Genomic DNA, 26,850 nt, shown 5'->3' with positions numbered 1-26,850 from the left:
AAAGCAAGGTGCTGCATTATCCACATTTTATTTTATAAATTAACAGCTAATATTTAAAAAAAAAAAAACAAAAACCAATTATACAAGCCAAAACATAGGGGAATAAACATTAACACGGTTAACTAATGCCGGAACTTGTCTCATCCTCCCAATCTTCTTTTATTCTGAAGACCGCGTCAACAACCACCTCCCATATATCCCATATATGTATTTTTTTTTTGCCAGAATTGTATGGTCCGCGTTTAAAGGACAATTTATACACACCTTCTTGGAATAATTTGGGGTTTTGGTTTGTGACATTTTGAAAACTATGAAGAACATTTTTTTGATTGTATATTTATATGAAAGTTTACAATTAAATTACAAATAGGTAGCACAAAAAAAAAAAAACAATGTTTATTACAAATTTATATAGGTATGTTTTAATAATCAACAAACTTAAGTACTTAATAATTAGTTCTCTTAAATTATTTATTGTAATATGTCTTAACATTTACTATATAAAAAAAACCCAAACCTTCTAAATATACATTAAAATTAAAAAAAAAACTAATAATTAATATTTTTTTTTAAAAATATTTTCTTCAATAGTTTTAATAATAGTTTTAAACATTCTATATATTTTATTATCTGGTTCATGTTTTTTTATATATCTCCATATTTTTTTTTATAATCGCTTTTTTTTTGTTCGCCTAATTCTATTAGTATTTTTTTTTTTTTTTAATTTTTAAATAATCGAGCTCTCTCGTGGTCTGTTAAACAAAATGTGCCGTTCGGTTGTGCCATAAAATGTGAGTAAAAAACTACAGTCAATATAATACTTACAGTGGCAGTGACAGTGTAGAAGTTAGAACTGAAGTACAGCGATACTATAAAAAAAAAAAAAAAAAATTATACTAGTATATAATAATAATTAACTTAAAAAATTTGGCTTAAGATTACTGTATAAAGTTAACGTTCAAGTTATTAAGTGGCATATACAAGCTGTCATACAGTTGGGCTAAAATGGGATAAAGTTTGTGGTTAGCAAATCTTTGGTTTTACCGAATATTCGTTGACATTCTTCAACGAATATAGGATAGTCGATAAGTTTATCAAGAGGTCGAATAAACCACCTCTTATGGATGATTGGGTGTCCTGTTAAATGGAATATCTCGTATCGGTCCAGAGAATTAGATATGACTCCGGAGACTAAGAGAGTCTCTTCTGGGTTCAAGTTCATGAACTCAGAATCGACGATGACGAAGTTTCTATAAAACAAGTTTATTTGTTAGTTTATTGAAAAAGTCATTGAAAAAGGTGGTTTAAAAATGTATTAATCCAAGAAGATATGTGAATTATTATTCAATGTTAGTACTAGTTGTCAATAAAAAGAAACATAGTAATGACAAGAAGAAAATGTAATTGAATATAAACATTTATTACTAAAACAAGGTTGTTTTGCAATCTGAAAATTTGTTTAGTAATTAAACAATAAAATGTAAAAACGTCGTTATCATTACATTAGGGTGTAAAAAAATAAATTAAACTAATAAAAGTTTAACTTAGTTGTATGCATGTTAAGTGGTCTAGTTAAAACAATGCATACGTATATATTTAAACATAATTATGTTATGTTAATATATTGAGGACACATCATACCTAAATTGTTGTGATAATTAAAATGTTAAGAAATTAATTAAATGAGTTAATAATGTATTATAAGAACATAAATGATTTAATTGTAATAAAAAACATTTTTATTTTCATTTCCATTCAAAAAAGCTGTTTTTATGTTTTTATGGAGCTGTGTCTAACTCTTGAAACAATAAGGCTTCGCATAAAGGTTTTATTGAGGTTAGATGTAATGGATATATTTCTGGATATAATCTAAATTCGTTAGTCAGTTGACATTCTACTTGATCGATTCTTTCAAAAGTTAAATATAATTTTCGCGAGGTTGTCATAACTATGTAATGGAATTTAGGCTTGATAAAAGCACAATTATGGTTAATACAGACAGGATGAGGTTTTATATGAAAAACATCTAAAGTTTCATCATACGCCAAAGAAAATACTATTTTTAGTACAAATCGGTCGTTAGAATAATATAAAGCTAGTTTAGATACTATCTTAATATTTTGTAGTGATAAAGCATAAGGCGATTCGGTGTTTGGATCGAATTTGTATGTAATGGACTTAAGTCGATCCAGGATTGACTCATTATCAATCAGACTAGGGCGTATATATAATCTATCCTTGCACTTTGAAGTATTTCGAAAAGTGTGTTTGTTTCTAGTGAAAACTTTAAAAAAAAATTGTTTTATTGATATAAACCATTGCTGTACATTTCAATATAAATTACAAAGTTAACGTTGTGATTAATTTACCTCATTAACCCTTTCGATCGGTGTCATCATCACCATCGATGTCGTCATCGTCGGTACTACAACTTTCAGACTCTTCATCCGTTAGAGTAATTATGATGATTCGCAGCTTTCCGCGTCGCTATCGGTTAGTTCCGTCAGATCCACCACACTCCACGTGGTTGACGATCCGCTCTCCTCCGAAGTCATCGTTAGATCTGGTGATAATGTAATTGGTCAACTTAGTTTTATACACTCTCACTCGCACCAAGGTTGATGTACTTACCCTCTACGTCGTCGTCGGCTAACGAGTATACCCTCTCTAATCACATTTTTTTTTATAGCTGTAATTTTATTTATACGTATAGTTCTATTAGTATTATATTTTTTATTTAAGTTTTTAAATAAGCTACCTTTTGTCTCTTTCGCGGTCTTACAGTGGCAGGTGGCTAGAACTGAAGTAGAATAGACTGAGTATACTACAACGATACTATTAAAAAAAAAAAAAAAAAATTATAATAAATAATACTAGTATATAATAATAATTAACTTAAAAATTTGGCTTAAGATTAATTAAACAGACATGACTTAGTATCATAAAGTATGTTACTTTATGTTAAGTTACAAAAGTTAACAATTTAAGTATTTGGACAGTTGGGTTTTTCACCAAGTAAATACATACATTTCAGTGGTATTCAAACTTTTTCATTCCACAGGCTCCTTTGTGTCTTTAAAATATTTTAACGGCTATCAAATTATTAATTTTCACTATGGTGTATGTAAATCGATAACCTACATGGCTCCCTTAACCTATTCACGCAACGCTCTTGCGAGATGCACACACAATTTGAACACCTCAGACATATTATTCAATTGGGACTCAAAAAAAATATCAAACGTAAAATTATCAGCCTAATATGTCGCAAAAGAGTTGGTGGTATCTGTATAAAAATGAGAACTACTATTTAAGTCTTAGGACGAACATCATTAGGCTGCATACTGTTATTTAATAACAAAATGTAATTCAAATATTTAACTATAAAAATCACATTACTTACATACATCTCTGTCAATCGTTTCCTGATAGGTATGGTTTGTCAGAAAACTTTTGAATGATTTTGCAATATGATTCTCGGTACTGCTTTTTTCACTAAGGCTTCAAAAAATTCCTCTTTTACGTCATTGTTTTTTTTTCTACTTTGATCATGGCCCCGTGGTATCGTCCTCCTCAGTCGGAATGTGGTCGCTGTCTTTTTAGTGGGCAAGAGCAGTCTTTGTCCATCTCGCTATCTAATTCCAAATTGTTTAATTCCGGATCACTAATTATACATATATATATATATATATATATATATATATATATATATATATATATATATATATATATATATATATATATATTATTTACAAATTATTGATTTGATATAATATATTAGTTAGTGGGTTACTCGAGTCTTTGGAAACAGTATTCCCTTTCATCCCTCGACGAATATCCTCGCCTCCTCCTCCTCATCTAACTCCCAGTAAAATTATCCAGACCGTATTGCTTCGTTACCATTGTAGTATGCCATTGTAGTAGTGTCTCGGTGTCTCAGTTATAAAAGTCTATTTTAACTTTTGTTTTTGGTTAATTTATCACTTGTACCTACTCTAACAGACAAAGCATATTTTCAAAAATTAGTACAAAAATTAACGATTTTATAATTACAGTCTGGGTCTAATCACATTTAAATAAAACGTGAGTGGAAGCAGACTTTTTTTTTTTGCAAAATAGAGCAAAACAATTTTCCACAAGAAATTCAAAAACTTAGAAGCTGTTCTACACTTAATCCGTAATAGATGATCATGATTACAATTTTTGGCATTTGAATTAGTTGTTATAATCAGTAAAAAAAAAAAATCGAAATTCGTTAAAAAATAAAATATTACACTACCTAACTTTACTAAATAATACAAACATAGAAGTTATTGTTTTTCTAAACAATATGAAATACTATTTTCCTCCTGAGAGTGTCAAACTGATGACAGTGAGCGTCAAACACACTGCTGCTTTACCCACAACCAAGGCCGTTCCAAGGGGGCAAGTGCCCTAGGGGGCCAAAAAAATATGAATATATACTTATGTTACTGATTACACTTATTTCAGTTAGCCAACCGAGACAAATTTTATTTCTATTCGCCAATACAATACGGGCGTTAGTAATAACATTTACAACGAAAATATTACTACTAACACCCGTACCGTGTCAGCGTACATAACTAATACTTGTCTCAGTTGGTTAAATGTTGAATGTTACTTGACTTTTGCCATCTCATCGATTGTTATTATATTCTTCTTTGTAATATATAAAACAGAGAAAATGATTAGATTGGTCAGGTAAAAAAATTACAGATAGTAAAAAGAAAAACTATAAAACAATTTTAACAGTACACGCCATATCAATAATATATACTATTCACACTAAATGTAAATAGAACTCACAATTAACAAGAAAAAAAAAACGCAGTCGAAACCTTTACGTAACTTCTCATCAACTATCGTCCCTACGATCACCGATGGCACTTCTAACTCTACAACTTATTAAGTCAACAACGAATGTATGAAAATAATTTAAATATTAAAAAAATTTAATGCCCAAGTCGTAAACTGTAGAATACTCTAATTGATTTTTTTAAATAAATAAATAGAACCATTATGTTACTCGGTAGGTACTTACTATTACACCTCTGTTGGCAAATCTCACTCTACAACTCAAATCACCCATAGAAACGAATGTAAGAAAAATACTTTAATTATTGTTTATGAATGAATTAAGTAAAATGTAGAATAAAAATTAATTTACATATAATATAAGACCGTGAGGCATACACATACACTATTATCACAATAAATAATTTCATATTTTATTTTGCGCCAATATCACAGATTAGATAAAACCTTTTATCAATTCTGTGGTAGGATTGCAATTTGGAATACTGCAATTTATTCGGTTTTGTCTTTACTATCTCCAATAATAATAATAATTTGGTTTCTTTAAACTTTTCCAATTACGTTTTCAACTATAGAATAATATAAGACCTTCATCATGGTGAGAGATTTTAAAGCCCCGGTTAACGTTTCGCCTTTAATCAGAGTAAGTTAATAAATTCTATTGTTATTGAAACTCACACAAATAGGTGTATTGTGACTTGCGATACATCCGATTAGTTGTTTTATAATATTACATTTACCAGTTGACAGGGTTTATATTTTGTGCTTTATAATAATGTGTTGTTGAAATAAACTTGCCAAATGTTTAAACTATGTTGCGACGCTTTGTTGTTGTCGTTCAAAATTTCCGTTCGTAATCATTTTTATAATGATAAGCTTATAATTTAATTAATAGGTACTCGCATAAATATGCACCCGATCATAATATTATATTTCTAAATTTATTCGATAGCTTTATGTAATATAAATGCAAATGGAATTGTTGTATGAAATTAACTCGAATAATTAAAATAATATAGTAATAGAAAAACATACTAGGTATAAATATTTATATTTATACCTGTGTATAATGTCTATTAAAACTTATTTTAAAGTATATTGTAACATAATAGTTTGTATAGTTATTATATTTGAAAACTTTTTTATTTATAAATAATAATCGCTTTAAATGTCATATGAAGGTCGTTGGCCTGCTCAATAGGTAGACAAAAGTATAACGTTTCAATTATATCAAGGAGCGGAGAATGTTTTTATTACTGTGTGAGGACTTAGAATGACGTTTTAATCGCTGAATTGATTTCTTGATTTATTTAATGTAGGTAAAATATATTTTTAGGATATTCTATTGCCTTATCAATATTTGGGATGTATGAATAATTTTCTTAGACTTTTGACTACCTCATCTCTTCTATAATCTGTTCCTACTTCTGTGCTTACTTCATCTTGTTTGGCTTATAATTTTTGAATACCCAAATTTTTAATTTGTGGGCTTACCTTAAACTTTTTTAAATGTATTAAATAGTATAATATTTTGGCTTGTAAATTGTGTATTATCACTATTGTTATCAAAACTACTCTTTAGTTTTGTTTTTAGTATAATTCTCTACCGAGGTACCCAAAAAACAAGGAATGGTCGGATCTAACAATTTGGTATTTTACCGAATTTCTAGGTCCCGAAATGCCTTTAACCAAACTTTGTGATTGACTTTATTTTTTAATCTATGACGCTTAGTAGTTAAAAACTAATAATTAGTAGCATAGTGTGGCAAAGTGGTCACCTCAGTTGTCACTTGGCACTTGAGGTTAAGCTTAGTCTGTTGCTGCTTGATCCTGGATAGTTGACCACTAAGGGTTTTAAGCGACAGCCCAAGTCATGTCCTTACTGCACGTTTTCTCTTTACCTACACAAACCTAAAAGTTTGCACTTGAAATTTATACTCAAAAATTAGAAACATCTGAAAGCAAAAAAATGTTGTCATTGTTTTAGGGTTTTTAATTATATTCCAATATTTTCTATTGAAACGACATTATTTACAAACTAGTTTGCCGCTTACAAAGTGCCAATGACTCGACCGCGTTATGATAAAAATCATCAGTTTATTTTAGTTTATCTTTGATGTGAGCTGAGAAGGTATTTGCTATGACGTTTTGTTTTTATTATTGTGTCTGGAACAATAGGAATAACGTTATAATTTTGTTTTCCCCGAGAATATTATAACGAATAACGTTTTTAAATTATTTTCTCCGAGAAATTGATAACATTTTAAATAACATAGATAGATGTGTGAATAAATAGATATGCATTGTGTATGTCAGTGTATATGATACATATTGTATAATATATTTACAATACACGGTTTTTAATTGTTCAATATAGCTAATTGCAAAAGTATTTTTATTAATATAAATAAACTCGTTGATGAGCAATTTACATTTTTAGAAGGGGAAATAGCGTTGATTAAGAGTTTGTGCAGATAAAACCAACATAAAATATGATCAGTTCCACAAAGAGTTAACAAGAACAATCATTATTATTACATTATCCATATTTTGTCATTACAAACTACACTGAGTTTGTCTATAGTTATAAATAATTTCAATTGGAGAAGAAGAGTGGTTTACTGTTACATGTAGATAAAATTAGCATACATTTTATCACATAAAATGTGGTCAGCTTAAAAGTTTTATTTCAATTATTTAAGTACATTGTCCTGCAAATTTGTTTTATTATATTCTAACTAGGAAAATAAGTAATGAATAATTAAAAAAATCCTTTATTAAGAAAATTAATTAACGAAACCCTGTTAATTACTATTATAGTATTATACTTTTATGCTTTTACTATTGGCTTATATGAACTATTATTAAACTAGGCAGTTAAAAATTTGAATTATGGAAATTAATTTAATCGTTGTATTGTTTAGTTTGGCCGTTACAGCATGCTGATATTGGGTATTGGTTACGGAATCACTAGACACAGTTTCTTGCAAAGAAGCGAAGACAAAACCAGAGAGGAACGTCATAAGAAAAAGGCAGAAAGAGAAGCAAAACTAGCAATAGAAAAGGCAAAGTTTGCTGAAGGTAAATAATTAATAAAAAATTACTATTTCTTACTGTGTGTGTACATTTTTTAATTGAAACGTTTCATCTTTCAGAGGAGATGAAAGGTTTGGACGCCATCATGAACCCGGTCAAAGAATCGTAGATTTGAAAACGACATTTTTACAAAAATCCAAAAATATTTCTTCTTATATTTGTTTATACCTTTGATACCTTCAACGAAAAGAGTGTGTTTAGTTGTCCTACGTAGAATTCTCATTAAAAATCAAATTTTGTTTTATAGAATCCAATGAAAACGTGTAAACTATTTAATTATTGTATTGTAAACTGGTTTATACATTATTATAAAGAGTGTGTTCAGTTGTCCTACGTAGAATAATTATTCAAAATCAGTTGTGTTTTATAGAATCCAATAAAACTTGTAAACTATTTAATTATTGTATAGTAAATTGTCGTTAGTCACTTTGCTTATTGTAAAGAAGCTAAGAAGGGGTTATTATAATTAATTGATAATTTTTTCATTATAATTACTCTCTTCAGTTTTTATTGTAATAAATTTTTCAACATATTAAAATAAAAAAACAGAAAATACAATGTAACTTTTACTAAAAAGTTTCTATTCGTATCACACATTCAAAATAATTCAAGATAATATAATATGTACATTTTTTCAAGCTTAATATTTTACATTGAGAAACGACTTTAGCCTTAATTTTTTTAAACAAAATTTGATTGAGGAGTTTTCTGCAAAGAATGAGTTACGCGTTGCTCGACAAACGATTTTTCTTCAAAATATTCAAAGCTGATAACAATTTTTAACATTTGTAGATTTTTTTTTAAATTTCTTCTTAAGGTTTATTCCTTGAAGAGAGATTTCTTCCCTTTTTGTGATTTTCACAATACTCAAATCTTAATCTTGATCTCTGAAAGAAACAATAGGTATTGCCACTTAAATAGGAGCAATTTGAAATTACAACAAAACAGAAAACAATGTGTTTTTTATTCAATAATAATGTGTATTGGCAGTTGATTTTTGTTTTTTAAATTAAAACGAACATCTACTTGTTGACACTATGATGAAGTTTTTAACAAGTCCCCTTTTTGCCGCAAAATAATTTTGTATTCACGTTTGGCTCTCAAATGATCAAAATGATGAACACAAATACTTAACAATATTTTATTTATACACTATATTCTTAATAATATACTATAAGTAATTAAAATAGGTATGTATATATATTTTTTTATAGTGTGATCAACCCTAAGGTTAGTTTTGCAGTTTCTCCACTCATTTCTATTACCAGCTAGCTTCTTTGCTATACATAATACATATTGAATAATATTGCTGACAGTGGACACCCTTGTTATACAGCGTTTTTAATTTTGGCAGTTGCGGACTTGTCTGACACTCGTTTTACAGCTGATTGTTTTTCAAATTTTTCTTCTAGCGTTTCAAAATGTTCTTTCCAGCGAACTGTGTCAAATGCTTTTCTAAGTCAATAAATAAAAATATATCTTTGTTAAATTCTACCTGCTTTTTGATTAATGTTCTTCAGAGTCCAAGATAGCTTATCCAGTTCCATTGTTTCTTCTAAATCCAAATTGATCATTACTCAACTGCCTTTCAATTTTATGCTCTATTCGGTTATCTATAATTTTTACGAGGATTTTAGCTGAGTGTATCATTTGACTCAAGGTTCTTTATTCGTTTCATTTATTATATATCTATATAGCATCTATGTTGCACCTATATGGTTTCCATCTTCTAGCAATGTCTTCGATGACCATAAGTAGATTTCCATTTGTGTCTCTTATTTTGATGTCAGTTTTTGTTTGTCCACTGACAACTTTCTTTATTGTGTTGAACGCTTGGTCCATTTTGTTTCCTTTTATTAATAGATCTACATCCTGAAATTTATCTTCCAGTCATTTCTCCCTTGCTTCTTTTGTTTTTAAGTTTTCTTTATATTTTCTTATTTCCTGATTATCTTTGGAATTTTTGTACCTACTTTCTCCAATATCTTTTAGAATCTTATCATCTACCCATGGTTTTTTATTTTAATTGTAATTTCGTTTACTTGTTCATACCTATTTTAAAATATGATTAATAGCTCAAAACCACCTTTATTGAAGATTATGCTAATATTTTGATTAGGGTTAGAGTGGGGAGGTGCATTAATACCACTATGTTCTTAGTGCCTAACCATGATGAACACGGATAGGCATAGATACTTCGAAGAGAACTAATTAGTGAATAAATAGATAAACAATTCAATAAAAATTAGAACATTTACTTTATCAAGCAAAAATCTCAAACCTCTCCCCATTCCACATTTGTGTTCTTCATTAGATCTAAAGCCAAAGTAAATGTAATTGAACAAATGATCATTATACCGGGTGATTTTTATCGGGGACGATATTGTTTAGAGGTTGTAAATGTTTATCGGTAGTACTAGGTTTAAAAAATATTCTACACAAATTTGGAATTAATACGACTATTTTTAAAAAAGTTAAGGTAACCGTAAATTTACGTTAAAAAATATGTCGACTTTTTAAGTGTTTGTCGCGGTTTTATAGGAGAAAGGATGAATTTTATAAACTGATGGTCTAATTAAGTATCTTACAGGATAGATTTCTGACCAATAAAGTAAAATTTTACTGTACATTATTCTATAATACAAATTCATATTTTATTTAGACGCTTTAACTCTAAATGGCTACTCGACAGTGTGTCCTTTTGTGCTTTTTAAGATTATCAGATTGTGAAAAGAACACAAAGCATATCTCGCACTGAAATGGCTTCTCGCCAGTGTGAATCCGTTTGTGTCTTATAAGATTACCAGAGTGTGAAAATGTTTTCAAGCATACGTCGCACTGATAAGGCCTTTCACCAGTGTGTGTACGTTTGTGGCTTTTAAGAATACTATGACGAGCAAATGTCCTTAGGCACATTTCACACTGAAAAGGCTTCTCGCCAGTGTGGGTCCTTTTGTGTCGTATAAGACCATTAGATTCTGAAAAGGTTTTCACGCAGTCTTCGCATTGAAAAGGCCTATCTCCAGTGTGTGTCCTTTTGTGCTTTTCAAGATGTCCAGATTGTGAAAAGGACACCAAGCATACCTCGCACTGAAATGGCTTTTCACCAGTGTGAATCCTTTTGTGTTCTGTTAGATTACCAGAGTGTGAAAATGTTTTCAAGCATATTTCGCACTGAAAAGGCCTCTCTCCAGTGTGAGTCCTTTTGTGCCTTTTAAGATTACAACGAAGAGCAAATGTTTTTAGGCACATTTCACACTGAAATGGCTTCTCGCCAGTGTGGATCCTTTTGTGCTTTTCAAGATTTCCAGATTCTGAAAAGGTATTTAAGCAATCTTCGCACTGAAAAGGCCTCTCTCCAGTGTGTGTCCTTTCGTGCGTTTTAAGATTACAAAGTAGAGCAAATGTTCTTAGGCATACTTCGCACTGAAAAGGCATCTCATTCAACTCTTCATTCGTTAGTGTAGATGGCTCTTCTCCAACGCAAGTTCGGTCGTATTTTACTGTATTGGTTGTAGAGCTAAAACAACATTATTTTCGTATTGAATTGTTTAAATATGTTAACAATATTATTGTACCCTTTGAATTACGAAATATAACAAAAGTAATATTTTTTGACTGGAACCTAACTTGAATCCACTATTCCACGATGATAGGTAGTGTATTCATATTATGCCACCCAGATAAAAAAAAAAAAACATTGATTAACAGTACTTAATTTAATTAAGTTTTATCACATTTTAGTTCAAATTTAGAATGGCACTATGTATATAGAAATGTAGGTGATTATTGAATTAAATGTTTTCATATTCTAAATTTTGCTAGATTAGTATTGATGAATGTACCAAAAAATAATATAGATTATACAAATAAATTTACCCAGTAGACCAATCAAAACCATTCTCTTCTTCAGCTTCAATTTTAATTTTATCGACGCTTTGTTCTCCAACACTAGACGAAAAAAGTAAAAAAGTGATATGACGGTATTCTTAACTTAAAAAGTCTTTCTAAGAAAGAAAAGTGTTACATTTAAAAAAAAACAAGCTCATTATCTTGATATTAATGTACTTATAAAACACATAAATATTTAAAAAAATTAACTCCTAAAAACAAAACTTTAAGTGATATCTCGTTATCACACTTAAGACGAAAAAATGTGCCTACCTATAAGAAATCGGGTCCACATCTTCTTCCTCCATGACTGCTAAGACTTGAATTTTTTCTATTTCTATCGTAGATTTGAAATAATAATCTTTATCGACTTGATCGACTTTCAATTGTACTACTGCCATGCTGTTTGATTTTCAAACGATTAAAATATAACTTATGTTAATAATTGAGGTTTTCCTACGACTCTTGGAATGTATTTGTATGGTGTAAGTAATTCCTAATATAATTTTTTGAAATTACTTGTCACATTGGTTGCCCGTCTTAGGTACAACGCTCGTGCATGCGAAGCTCTCGTCTTCGATCATTTTTATAAATGTTATAATACTTAGTTCATAAAAAAATAATTCAAATACGGATAACAAAAATGTTTTTAATATAACCTAACGTTCAAAATACAAAACTACATATTTTATACGAGTACAAAACACAGCTATTAGTTGTCTTGGATAATTAATACAGTGTATACTAGATATAAGTTAAAACCGTTTTATTTTACTATTTAAAAGCCAGTTGTTTTCGATATTCACAAAAACATTTAATTGATGTGTATTCCAAAAAGCGAGTTCATTCCTAGTTTAAAAAGTTAAGAATATTAGTTATAAGAATAACAGATTCTTGATAATAAAAAAAATATTTTTTTATAGATCTTTATGAAATGATTTTAATTTGATTTGCTTTGCTGTTATAAGACGAACTTTCTGTGCAACGAACTAAAACTGCACATTAGTCTTTATAACATTATGCATATTGTTGTTTTCAAATTTCTACGGTATTTTTTGTCCTTGAAAATTGTCTTCCTGTTAGAATATAAAACCAATTTTACATGAAATATACATTTACTGTACTTTCATTACATCTACTTTAGGTCCAATTTTAATTCCAAAAACTACGGTTGACAAAACAAATACCTAAAGACAATTTTTCCGTCACTTTTAGGAGTAAAGATTAATAATTGATTCCACTATTTTTCAAAACAAACATGCTTAATTTGAAAGTTGATTCAATATTACATATGTCAGTACTTATTTATTAAAATTAAATTTATAAAATATTTAGATATAATTAATGAGCTAGCATAGCGAGGTCTGAGCAAATTAGGATGTGAGAGATCACGAGCCTTCCAGAATTATTATAACCAATTGTCATAAATCACTAGAAAATAAACTTAAAGTACAATCATAGATTTTTCCCCTGTAAAAATTGTTTGTAATATCAGTTTATTTAGATTCTCTTTAGTTTTAGTGTCATTTATCATAACACAACAAAGTGAATTATGTTGTAATACTATACATAAATATAGTATCTGAGTGCGAGTAGTAGTAGTAGATGATAATCAAGTATTCAACACAAATAATGTTATTACAATAATAGATATATTATACATAGAATATATACAACACAGTGAAACAATAATACACTAGTAATATGTATAAACTAAATAGAAATACTGAGCCCCGAGCCCTTAGATCAAATGCTATTTATATTAACCCACAAGGTTGCACGCGTCTACACATACACGTGTGCTTACAAAAACAACTTTGTTTTTCTATAACATTTCCTGGTTAACAACTACGTATTTTTATTATACAGATAAACAACATATTTATATATTGTGAAATACTTCTTGATATATAGAATATTAATTATTATTCCAACACACCCCCTTAATTAATATTTTCTTAACACTATATTAATCTTCTGTGATCCTCTTCACGCCTATGATTGACCGTAACTTTTCAAGTCTGTCCTTGGCTAATGGCTTCGTGAAGATGTCAGCTAGTTGGTTTTCTGTTTCTTTGTACTGCAGTTCAAATACACCTTCTTCAAACTTCTCCCGAATGAAATGATAACGAACATCAATATGTTTTGATCCTTGTGAAAAACTGCATTCCTAATCAAACGAATAGTACTTTGATTATCTATATACAAAATAGGTTTATACAATCCCTTTTCATTAGTTAATTCAGTTAACAAATAAATGTCCCGAAGTAGATCTTCGTGTATGAATGTCGCCGGCATAATCCGAATCGCTGTAGACACTCAAAAATAAATTATCATCTGATTTATAACACAAACCATAATCTAAAGTATGTTTAACATAACGCATTATACGCTTGACCATTTGCCAGTGTGCATTTGTAGGTTTTGCAAGAAAACGACTTGCATAATTAACTGCAAACGCTAAATCCGGTCTTGTTACTTGTGACAGAAATAACAGTGACCCTACTGCTTGTCTATAAAAGTTATTACTTGGCTGTAATACCTGCGTATCTGTGTTATCGAATGACGTGTCTGTTCGAGGTATGGGGACAGAAACTTCTTTAGCATTATTCATATTAAATCTTTCAATAATATTATTTGCATACTTGGCCTGATGAATGAATAATGAACCATCATTTTGTTTCTCTATTGACATACCTAGGAAATTATCTAAATCTCCTTGTGTGATTTGAAACTCTTGTTGTAAACTTGAAATGAGTTCTTGTGATTTTGCAATACTGTTTGAAGCAATTAAACCATCATCGACGAATATCGCTAAAATAACTATTTCATTATTATCATGATTTATATACACACATGGATCTGAATCAGTTGGATTAAGATTATATTTTTCTAGAAAATGTCTAAATCTAAAATTCCAATTTCTTGGTGATTGTTTTAATCCGTACAAAGACTTACGTAATCTACATACGAGCTTTTACCTGTGAGATTCAAAGTATAATTAGCGTATGATATACTTTCTGCCCATAATGATAAATCCATATTTCTGGAGTATAAAATTGATCGACCAGCCTCCACCAACGTACGATTTTCGCGTTCTGAAGAATTCTGTTGTGGTGTGTAGGCTATTGTTTTCTGATGACGGATTCCATACTTGTTTAATATTCCTAAAACCTGTTTATTAACAAACTCTCCGCTGTTGTCCGAACGTATTGCTATTATTTTATTACCTGTCTCATTTTTAAAACATTTAATAAACAATTCAAGTTTGTCTTTAACTTCATTTTTATGTTTTAAGAAATATACAGTTCTAAAGTGTGAAAAATCATCTTTAAAAACAAGATAATATTTTGACCCGCCTAGAGAATCTGTCTGGAAAGGTCCACAAAGATCAGTAAATATTAATTCTCCCACTTTTTGTGATTTGTCCGTACGACTTTGAAATGATTTTCTACTATGTTTACCCATAATACATGCCTCGCATGTGAAGTTATTGTCACTCTCCACCTTAATATTATGTTTAAGTAAACAACTTCTTACGTAACCAATGTTTTGATGTGCCATACGTTCGTGCCACAATGTTAATGAACCCGCTACTACGGCCGTTGCTTCTGGCTGCATATCGTTGACGAAACCCGTTTTGTTAATTGGCTGGTTCTGTATTCTAATATTAACATTATACAAGCCATTTTTGCGTACCGCTTCACAAATGATCTTGTTGTTTAGTAAGAATATACATTTTTTATTATCTGACATCATTTTCATGCCCTTGTCCAACGTAGAACCAACACTGAATAAATTATATTTTAGTTCAGGTACATAATAAACATTAGTCATAAAATTATTATACTGATTATTTCTAACATAACATATAATATTGATTTGACCAGAACCTTGCGCATATAAAATAGTGCCATCGCCTATTTTCACTTTAATTGGCGATTTAAATTGACTATAATGAACATACCAATTTTTATGTCCCGTCATATGATTAGTAGCACCAGAGTCTAGATACCAGTTATCCGATTCCTGTTCTGTGAATAACAGTTCACTGTAAAAAGCTTGTCCTATTTCACTTGATTGTGACGAATTTCCCTTGGCATCGTCTTGGTCCTTTTTATACTTCCTGCAGTCCCTTTTGAAATGACCGCCCTTTTTGCAATAAAAACAGGGTCCTATCTTTTTAGTACCCACATTTGGATTCCCAACTTTCCGTTCACCAAATTTTTCACTGCCTGTCTTTTTAGAAAATTTCTTCTGGAACTTTCTAACAGTTAAAGCATTATTTTCTTCTACAGATTCAACTACCGAACTACCTTGTTTCATTCTCGACTCCTCAATAAGTAATCGAGATGTTAGTTCATTTAAATTCTTACTTTCTAGCTGCATTAAGTCCCATGCACTGTAAAAATGTTTATACTCCGATGGCAAGGTCATTAGAATTTTCGTCATAAGCATAGATTCTGTGACTGGTTGTCCCATCAAACTAAGTTGATTCTGTAGGTTTTGCAATTTGGTAATATGCGTCGACATATCGTCAGCTGAGTCCTTTACGTAACTGAAAAATGTATGTTGTATTAAATGTATACTCGCCTCGTTTTTCTGCTCATAGACAGCGAGTAATTTTGTCCACATTTCATACGATGTTTTACAGTTAATCAGGTATTGCATTGGACCGTTGTCAACCGATGTTACTATCAGTTTTTGGCATTTGGAGTCAGCACGTTGCCAATATAATAAATCCTCTTTATATCTTTTCTGGGCGTCAGTTTCTTTGCTTGTTAGCACTGGTTTTGTATACTCTCCTGTAATTAAACTACCCAACTCATATGAAGTTAGTATTACCTTCATCTGAAATTTCCAAAGTGTCCAACCTTCAATATTGCATAGCTTGGCAATCTTTATTCATTCTTCCATATCAATAGATTACGTACTTGTATAGTACCCTTGAACGACTTTGATAAATGTATATCCAATATACACTTCGTCAGGTGCTGCTTAATTACTATAATTCACTTACTTGGTGATCTTCAAAAAAATTGTGTTCTTCAAATACTTGACTCTCGATGTCCGGTGTGCCTTTGACTGTATGTCTGAGTGTCTGAGCGCATAACCTGTTGTAATACTATACATAAATATAGTATCAGAGTGCGAGTAGTAGTAGTAGATGATAATCAAGTATTCAACACAAATAATGTTATTACAATAATAGATATATTATACATAGAATATATACAACACAGTGAAACAATAATACACTAGTAATATGTATAAACTGAATAGAAATACTGAGCCCCGAGCCCTTAGATCAAATGCTATTTATATTAACCTACAAGGTTGCACGCGTCTACACATACACGTATGCTTACAAAAACAACTTTGTTTTTCTATAACATTTTCTGGTTAACAACTACGTATTTTTATTATACAGATAAACAACATATTTATATATTGTGAAATACTTCTTGATATATTGAATATTAATTATTATTCCAACAAATTATACATGGAACTACTTGGTATTAATTATACTTTTATTTGTACAAACAAGTAAAACTGAGTGTTACCGTTTTACAAATAGTCATGGTCATGACTGGCATAGTATTATGTCAATTTCTATCTATTTAGATCCACTTTATATTGACATGATCAGATGAATAATATGTCCACTTTAACACGAAAAAACCAATGACCTGCTCTATTGATACAGTGACTTAATTATTTACCAATCAGTTATATTTTTCGGGTTTTCTCGGTTCTTAGGATAAAGGAGTTGTTTTTTTTTACTTATAACCGACCCAGCCGCATACGATTTCATATCTTTTGAGGTGCTACAAAAAAAAACAAATTCTGACAAATTCAATACCTCTCAACTATCGCATCGATGATGAAAAATAAATACACTGAAATTATTGTTGAGTTTAATGGTAAAATCGTTTTATTGTGTTCAATTAAATAATATTATATTACACTCGGATTATAATGAATTGAATTATTTTATTTTATTGTTGTAAATATTAATTATTATAGCCCAATTCCGGAAACACAGTGTTCGAAAACCATTTGATTTTTCCATCAAGTCGATTCTTAATAGCTTCTCGCGAATTTTCGAGAACCTCTTTGTGTGTGCTTTCGGACGGCACTACGCAAGACGTCTGACTGTATGTGTAGAGTTCGTTTTCAATTTTTAACAACTTGTCCAGGACAATTATTGACATTCGCTCAAGTAACTTATCGTCTAACATAAAAGTCTACTGCCTCGTAGAAATTTAGTATTTCAAGATAACTCTTGTAGAAGGTGAGGGTTTTCGTGAAGCGCACGTCCGAGGTCTGAGGGGATAACCGTTGAAAATATAAAAAGGCGGCTTTCATGCACACTATAACCGGACGGCTCTTTTTGACCGTTTGCACGAATGATTCGAGAAAGACAAATTTGCCTTTGGCGCTGCCCGAATCGAAGAATCGTGCTTGCTATAGCCTTGTTGTAACCGTTTTAGTATTTTATCGTAATAACGGCTCATCAAATCGTAGATTTTCCGGTCTACATTAGCCTCGTCGACTTGCGCGGCCAAAAGGTCTTTAACGCCGTATTCCCCAGAGTCCATCCTAACGCTCAAGTCGCCCAAGTGACGTAGCCAGGCGCCAGTTTTTGTAAACGGCAACCGGTGTGTTGGCGCAACTCGTTTTGCAGAGTCAGGATTTCCGTTCAAGACGATGTTGTGCGTTTGGGAATATATTTGGTTCGTTATATATTCGACCCAGCTGTACGCGGAACTGCCAAATTTCTGTTCGTTTATAAATGCGTCTCCGGACCACAGCGGTTCTGGAAAAATCCAATAGCGCTCGTTCTTAGACCGTCCATATGCTGCTTGTAAACGAGATTCGTATTCGGTTTGGCCATATTTTTCGAGTTTTTTCGTACACTTCGCCGAACCTTGTCAGCAAATTAAAAACGTCGTCTACCAAGGTGAAAATCCCGATTTTGCAAAACGAGTTGTGCAAACATACCGGTTGCCGTGTACAAAAACTGGCGGCTGGTTACGTCACTTGGACGACTTGAGCATTAGGGTGGACTCTAGGGAATACGGCGTTAAAGACCTTTTGGCCACGCGTCGATTCCCGGATCGAATATCTGCTTAAACCGGTGCAGACAATCCCGTTTGTCACTAGTTGAACGGTCAAATCCGTTGCACGTTTTTCCAAGGGTGTACAAATATTTTCCGTACGTCAGGTAGACAATAGTGCACTGACAACTCGGGAAGCGACGGGCTTGCCAGATTTTAGCGTCTACGTTTGTCACCGTTACCGTATCCCGTAATCCGAGCACATCTACGTGCCCTCGGTACCGTCCACTGTCGTCGAGGTCGTCCAGTGGACTCAAACCTAGCCACGCCGGATAACTACGTAGCTTGGTCATCTGGTGCACAGGGTCTGCGGCGGTGAAGTCGGATAACAGCACACTGTTGCACAACACGAGAACGCCAAACCGTTTAAAATGCATCGAGCTGTCATATTTATTTTTTCGCATTAAATTTCTATTTAACGGCCTACACGAACGGACTCCAAACGAACTACTAAGAACCCAAAGATCCGGTTAGCTTTTTACTAGAAATGGTGTGTCGTACAGTTATAGGCGCACGTCAACAGTCTATCAAACAGTGAACACAAGCGTATGCGGTATGTAATGTCAATAAGCGTGTTTTCCGAGTAAATGGTTTTCGACGTTTTCGACGACGTCAATTGTCTCCACAACGATACTTACCCACAAAGCGATTTAAGAATACATTTATAATATATGCGTACAATTTTTTTTGTTGAGATTTATAAGACAACGTTATAGATATCGGCAATTCATGAGCAATTTTCACGTAGGATAACCCTTTTGGATGCAGCATTTATCATGTTTCACGATTTCTTCATAAATCATACTCTACCACGTCCCTTTGCCCCGTCTACATTATTTAAGTATTAAACAGTTGCAATCTAAAACCCGATGACCTATTTAAAACAAAAACCTCTTGGAATTCAAAAGAAACAGCAACAAACGAACAAGTGTTGGACAGAGTAATGGTTAAAGTAATTTTTTAGCTTCGACGCGGGCTGTTTTTTTAAAATGATGCGTTTTTATTATTGTTTTATGGACTCGCGATATCTTTTAAACCAATAAACCGATTTCTTGGTGTAGCGAATCTATTGATTAGAATTCGTGTCTATAAGGTATTTCGTTGGGGCAAAAATTTTAAAAAAGTCACCCCACCCCATTCAAAATTGAGAAAAACACCGAAAAAATTTGAGCGATATGCATCCGCCACATTATCCCTGATAGGCTAGGTATTACGAGGAAACCTATGACTATGGAACTTATGACCGAATGAACAGTGGGTGAAAAATGTATTCTATAAATATTCCAACAGTGATTATGATATCTCTCAGTAACACCTACATAAAAGTGTGTACGAGTAGCGTTGACTCGTGACCTCCGTTCATAGTTAACCAATCGGCCTGTATTTTTATTTAAGCTAATTTAGCCGTTGGAAAGTGAGGTTTTTGTATGATTTTGCACATCGCCGCAAATGTTGAAAAAGTGACACCGAGTTCAAAAGTAAACGAGTATAAAAAAATGAGTTTTTTTTTTTAAGTATTGTTTTGTCGAATTTTGCCCTTGGCTTCGACTAGAAAACACAATTTCTTTACTTTAGAAAAACACTTGTGCGCTAAAATGTGCGTTTCCATTTCCACGGCTTACATAAATGAAACTGTAGTAATCGTTAAACGGTACATACATATTTTTTTTGCTGGTTCAAAATATTGTAAACACTATTTTTGGGGTTTTTCCTTAATAAAAAAAAAATTTTACTCCAGATTTTTGAGAAAATTGTATACGTTATAGTTCCATTTTAGATCTACCGTTGGTCTAATTTTCAGAACTAAATCTTTAAACTTTTGCTTGAAAAAGTGAAATAAAGAAAAAAATTCTATCCCTTCTAAGGGAAAGGGTTTATGATATTTTTTTGGTTTGTTAATGTTTATCGATAGTACTATGTTTGAAGAATAATTCATATACATTTGAAACGTTTTCGACTATTTTTAAAAAAGTTTTAGAGCATCGTAATTTTAAGTTGAAACATTTGTAAAGTTTTTAGGTGTTTTTCTCGATTTTGATGGGGAAGGGGTGACTTTTTTTAATGTTCGGCCTTTTAAAGTACCTTTCAGGTATGATTTCTGATCTATAGAGTTGCTACACGAAGAAATCGGTTCGGCAGTTTACGAGATATCGTGGGTCCAGAGTCCAGAAACAAAAATTAAAAAATAAATAATTAAAAACACATCATTGCAAAAACAACACCTTCTCAGCTCCGCATCGAAGCTAAAAAAATGTACTAAAATATACTCTATTATTCGTTAAAAACCATATTTTATTTGTAGCATTTTGATTTTTCTTACAATGCAGCTTAGAACTTTTTTTTGGATTTTGGGGTTTATCATCAAAACCGTATATTATAGCTCGTATTATTGTACATTTTTCTCAGTTTGCTACATGAAGTGTAAACAGATATTTTATCTAGGTTTAAATTGAATTTCTATTGAATTTCTGTTAAAACGAAATTGTTTTTGTGTTTTCTGCTGTTGTCGTCGTCGTAAGTGTTCTTATTTGTAGAAAACGTTTCAAATAAGGAAATATTTCACAGAAACCATTTTTTTCCTTTTGAAAAAGTTTTTAAACTTTACTGTAGAAAAAAATGTATTTTTAATTTTTAAATACATTGTGCCTACTTTTGTAGGGTTTGTAACTGGATCGAGTCTTTCAATAAAAAAATGTCGGCCATCGGAAATTTGGGGATGTAATTTACTACTATATTATAATGTATACCATAATTAGTAAAATACCGACATACAAATAAATTCTGTTGATGGTGGCATTTAATATCAAGCCATTAGTAGATTTTTGGGTGTGTCCTAAGGGGGGAGATACAAAAAAAAGTTTTTTTTTAATAAGTTAGTATTTTATTTACAAACAATATATTAAACGTTTTTTTTTTTTGTAAAAATCTAAGTAGTTTTTGAGTAAACTAGTGTAGGGCGTTAAAAGAATCATCCTGTATATAAACTCAATTTCTTATTTCCCTTTATAAACATAAACTACTTCTTTCCTTTAACGTCTGCGTCGTTCCCGTGTTGTTATCGCCTTTTTTACCGATGTGCCATTTAATCAGTTAACCATGATGGTGTGCGTTAGGTTGCCTACCTAAAATTAATAAGGCGTAAAGTTTGAATATCCATTTCGGTTATCTCTCGTGCCGAATGATTTTGACTGGTTCTTCGATTGTTTTTCTTTGTCGTTTTCGTTTACAGCTGTATTCTCAAGAATTCTCATTACTATATTATCTTTGGCGAAAAATTGCCTATACTTTGTTACTTTGTACTGACTTTGTTTAATGACTATTGTCGGCATAGTTGTTATCTATCTGTGACATTGATAATAAACAGATAAGCGGCCCTATACACAAAAATGGCGACAAATTTGATGCGGGATTCCCGCTGGTAGCAGATGTAAACTATGACGAGGGTACTAGTCATTAAACAAAGCCAGTACAGTTAGGACGAAGCATAGTGAGGTTGGGATATTTTAAATAAATTACAGTGTAAACCGAGACAACGAAAACCTACATCATTATAAAACCATTAGCATCAATGCTGTTTATGAATATTATAACAGATGGCAAAAACACATAGTAGAACCCTAGAAGCCTATTTTAAAGTTTAAACAAACTCAATAAACAAAAAAAATGACTATAGAGTATCCCAAATCACGATCACACACTCCGATTGTCTTGTATTTTCAGATTTGATCGAGAATAATTTCATGCTGATGTTAAGAGCTGACTTAGTACAAATGGAATGATGAATTATTTATTAGAAATAACAACCAGTTAAAATTGTAGCACATCATTTATTTGACACCATTTATTGGTTTTATAATATTAATATAAGACTGTTAGGTTATTGGGCAAACTATGAAGATTATTCATAATAATTATAACATGTGAGGTCACAAAATTAAAATAATTACATGTTTATGATAACAAAACTCTTCATAGAATAAGAACACGAGAATTTACATAGCCCGATTGTAACACAATTTAACATTTTAATAAAACTAACAGATATTTAAATTTATAAAAAAACAATATGCAATTAATTATCGATTATTTTTTCTAGAATAAAGAATAAATGACTTTATTACATCAAAATCAATACCTCTAAAATGAATACCTTTAAATGAATCTTCTACAAATCTCTTAAATAATAAAAAACTTAATTCACTCTCTAATATGTAAATATCATACTCTAAAGGATTAACCCTAGCATTTAACATCTTCAATCTTTCTTCTATATAATTTTCGGTGAACTTATTTTTGGAAAAGTGTTTTTCGCCTAGTTGAATATAATACGAATTCATTTTTTTGAGTTTTTCCAAAACCTTATCTTGAAGCTTTTCGTTTTCCCTTGGATCGGCTAACTCGGGTTCATCTGATTTATAAAAGACGTCAGCAACAATATCTAATTCATAATCATCGTTCAATTTCAAAGTCTTTTTAATTTCATTGAAATAACTTCTCATATTCGTGTTAGAATACTGTATCCGATCGACAGCATATTTATAACTTGCCCATGTTCCAGAATTTAGGCGTTTACCAATTTCAATTGTGTGTTTCCACGAGATGTAATGTAAAACATATCTTATAACGTTCCTGAAAATACCATGACATTCAGCAACGTCTTCGGTCAGTGTCTCAAACGATTCAAAGTTAAGATTTTCGGAGCATTTATCTTTTATCATACGGAATATACGTTGTTGTTCCGGTTGGTCGGTAATTTCTGCAAAGTCGTTCAACAATTGTATCAAATCGGAGTCTTCAATTTCAGATATCAAAAGCAAATGTTCAAATTTGAAGTAAGATGTACAATCTTCGATTTTTATACTTTTAGTTAAATTAGTCATTCTAGTGTTGATTGTCTGCTTGAGTTTGACAACGGAGGCATTGATTTTCTCGTGTGATATTATTGGAATAGCACGGAGTTCTTGCAGAGATTTAAAATATTCAGAATTAACGTTCTTGTCGTTATACTTGTTATTATTATCTCCAAACTGGCATTTTTGTCTAGTGAATTGTTCAAGTTTGGTGTAAACTTTTTTGTGATCACTCAAAAAACGGATTCGTATATCTTCGTCGTTTAATATGTCATTTATGTTTTGCGAACCCAAACTCATAGAATACATGTACACGAGCCATAACGGTTCCAAGGAATTGATCTTACCGAAATTATATAAAATGTTGAACATGTCGATCACATTTTTTTCGAATAAAAACACAGATTCATTCCTAATATTAACAAGTTCCTTTAACGCATCCTTACCTTCTTCGGTCAACAGTGGTTCGATCAAATTCATATAATGACCACAATCAAACACATAACTACACATGAGTCTATTGTAAACGTCTGTAACATTTACAAGGTTCACCTTTGACCATGGAAAAGACCACTTAATTTTATCTACTTTTTTCAATTCATCGTGAGAGTATCCCGTATCTATATCGAGCAATTGTTTTATTTTTTTAGTTTTACCAAAACAAACTAGCAATAACATATTGTTTTACGTTATTTATTTGTTTGTTATTGTTGAGTTTTCATACGGTATACTGCTATTCAATTTGTTTTAGCACTAGTGCAATTATAATTTTAATGTTTGTGCGAAGAATCCAATGTACAACAACATGTTTTTCGTCGGTCGACCTATTTTTATGGAATACAGGGTGTGCCGCCAGAATTTCATATAACCTTCTAGAATTTAGATCAAAAACACTTCAGACTATATTATTATATTCAAAATGTATTATATCAAACAAATTCACTATAGTCAGTTTAACAATAGATACAATTTAACTTAAGATTATTTATATAGAAAGATAAGAGCTGATCAGTAGATAGAAGTGATAAATGAAGATACTTGCTACACCAACTATGCGACAGACCTTTTTACCTAACCAAACAGATTTCTGTTCATATTCATGTTACTTATCTGCTAGACCTTAAATTGAAGAAACTCGATTTTTCTGAACATTTGATAAATATATTTCATAACATTACATAGACATGGTTTACATGTTTGTCGAATGTTCACAAATTGATCATAATTGAAATATTTATATTATTATTCATTTATTTGTACCTAAATTTTACTAATTTTTATCAATAAAAAATGTATACCTACATGATGGAAAAAGAACCCATGAATATAGAATAAATATGTGAATATGATGCTTAAGTTATTAAATCCTTATGGGTTACACTGTATCGATAAAATCACCATCAAAATAATAAAAATGTGGTTTTGCATTTGTTTATTCGTACAATCGATAAGATATCTTTTAAATTATTCCAAATAGATATTGCAGAGCGGTATACAGTCAAAAAATTATTCAACAATAGCGCCAAACAAATGTGGAAAAAAAACCGTAAATTTTGTAATCCTACACTACAGGGTGGTCCAACTAACGTAAGACACTCATAATCTATGAAAATATAAATTTTTTACATATTTTACTACATTTTTCAATTTTTTGAAAATTTTTATTACCAATAAATATATGTTCTTAATTACATACATTTGTTAGATTTAAAACATTTTTTTTTTTCATTTATCTGTCCATTAGCTATGACTTTGTAAAAACACTTCAGACTATATTATTATATTCAAAATGTATTATATCAAACAAATTCACGATAGCCAGTTTAACAATAGATACAATTTAACTTAATATTATTTATATAGAAGGATAAGAGCGGATCAGTAGATAGAAGTGATAAATGAAAATATTTGCTGCACTACTGTACATATTCATGTTAATGATTTGCTGGGTCATATAATGGAAAAAGTTTCCGAAAAACTCAATTTTTCTGAATATTCGATAAATATATTTCATAACATTGCATAGACATGGTTTACATGTTTGTCGAATGTTCACAAATTGATCATAATTGAAATATTTATATTATTATTCATTTATTTGTACTTAAATTTTACTAATTTTTATCAATAAAAAATATATACCTACATGATGGAATAAAAGAACCCATGAATATAGAATAAATATGTGAATATGATACTTAAATTATTAAATCCTGATGGGTTACACTGTATTGATAAAACCGCTATCATAATAAAAAAAATGTGGTTTTGCATTTGTTTATTCATACAATCGAAAAGATATTGTTTAAATTATTTCAAATGTACACTGCAGAGCGGATTACACATTAAAAAAATATTCAACAATATCGCCAAACAAATCTGAAAAATAAACCGTCAATTTGTAATCCTACAAAATAATTATTTTTATTAATTTTAATAGTTTTACTTTTATATTAATAAATTATAATTTATTTAATATAACTTTTAAGACTTTTAAAACTAGTTTTTTAGAATGTTATTTTTGTTATATCGTATTTTATTATTTTGTACCTAATAATAAAAGTAAAAGAATAAAATGGGGGTGGTAAAGGATTCGCAGATATGATATTGGATTGTGTGCTGATGCAATTCCTATCGAGCCCTAGTCTCGTTTAATTCTATTATTATACTAATATGTGTTGTGCTATGTTGTTTTGTATGTACCTCGATTGTGGTTTAGCGACGATGTTGAAACAGCAGCTTTGTAGATTAAGTTAATTTATTAGTAAAATGGTTTCTTACTTGATTTAATCGGTTTTTAACAATTTTTTTTTCGAGTTACGGCATTTTTGCATAGGAGGGTAGACTACGTGTTATGATTTAAACGACCGGGCGATTGTTGTCCTAACTCCGTTCCACTGAACCGGCGACGGAAATAATTTCATAACAAACCCATCAAAATAACTGTTTATAGAGTGCGTGGGCTATAATAATGACAAAAAAAAACACAATAAAATGTATCGGATATACTTTGTATTTCAGGAAAATGTCCATATTATTTATTATTATTAATA

General features: G+C 30.7%; 1 protein-coding gene and 1 long non-coding RNA gene across 3 annotated transcripts; one reads left to right on the top strand and one right to left on the bottom strand.

Moving 5' to 3' along the window:
- Window positions 1-81: 81 nt before the first annotated feature.
- On the bottom strand, window positions 82-5,215 carry LOC126845250 (uncharacterized). Of its 2 annotated transcripts, none has more exons than XR_007686744.1 (8): window positions 5,063-5,215; window positions 3,794-3,995; window positions 3,400-3,664; window positions 2,759-2,835; window positions 2,632-2,689; window positions 2,370-2,563; window positions 826-869; window positions 82-308 (listed from the first exon to the last, which is right to left on the bottom strand). It is a non-coding gene; the product is annotated as an uncharacterized LOC126845250 (long non-coding RNA). The 2 variants fall into 2 exon arrangements; XR_007686745.1 differs by having other exon boundaries at window positions 2,632-2,667.
- A 74-nt stretch (window positions 5,216-5,289) lies between these two features.
- On the top strand, window positions 5,290-8,330 carry LOC126845249 (ATP synthase subunit e, mitochondrial-like). The gene is made up of 3 exons (XM_050583870.1): window positions 5,290-5,479; window positions 7,761-7,917; window positions 7,992-8,330. The coding sequence occupies exons 1-3, from the start codon at window positions 5,432-5,434 to the stop codon at window positions 8,039-8,041; spliced, it is 255 nt and encodes an 84-aa protein (XP_050439827.1). The 5' UTR covers window positions 5,290-5,431; the 3' UTR covers window positions 8,042-8,330.
- Window positions 8,331-26,850: the final 18,520 nt, after the last annotated feature.

Source organism: Adelges cooleyi, unplaced genomic scaffold, assembly GCF_023614345.1.
Source record: "Adelges cooleyi isolate 19-005CV unplaced genomic scaffold, UGA_ACOO_1.1 ACOO_flye_CR_arks_rails_tigmint_CR_PRNA_724, whole genome shotgun sequence".
Lineage (NCBI taxonomy): Eukaryota > Metazoa > Arthropoda > Insecta > Hemiptera > Adelgidae > Adelges > Adelges cooleyi.
Note: the sequence above shows the minus strand (reverse complement) of the source record. Positions and strands in the feature narration are given on the sequence as shown.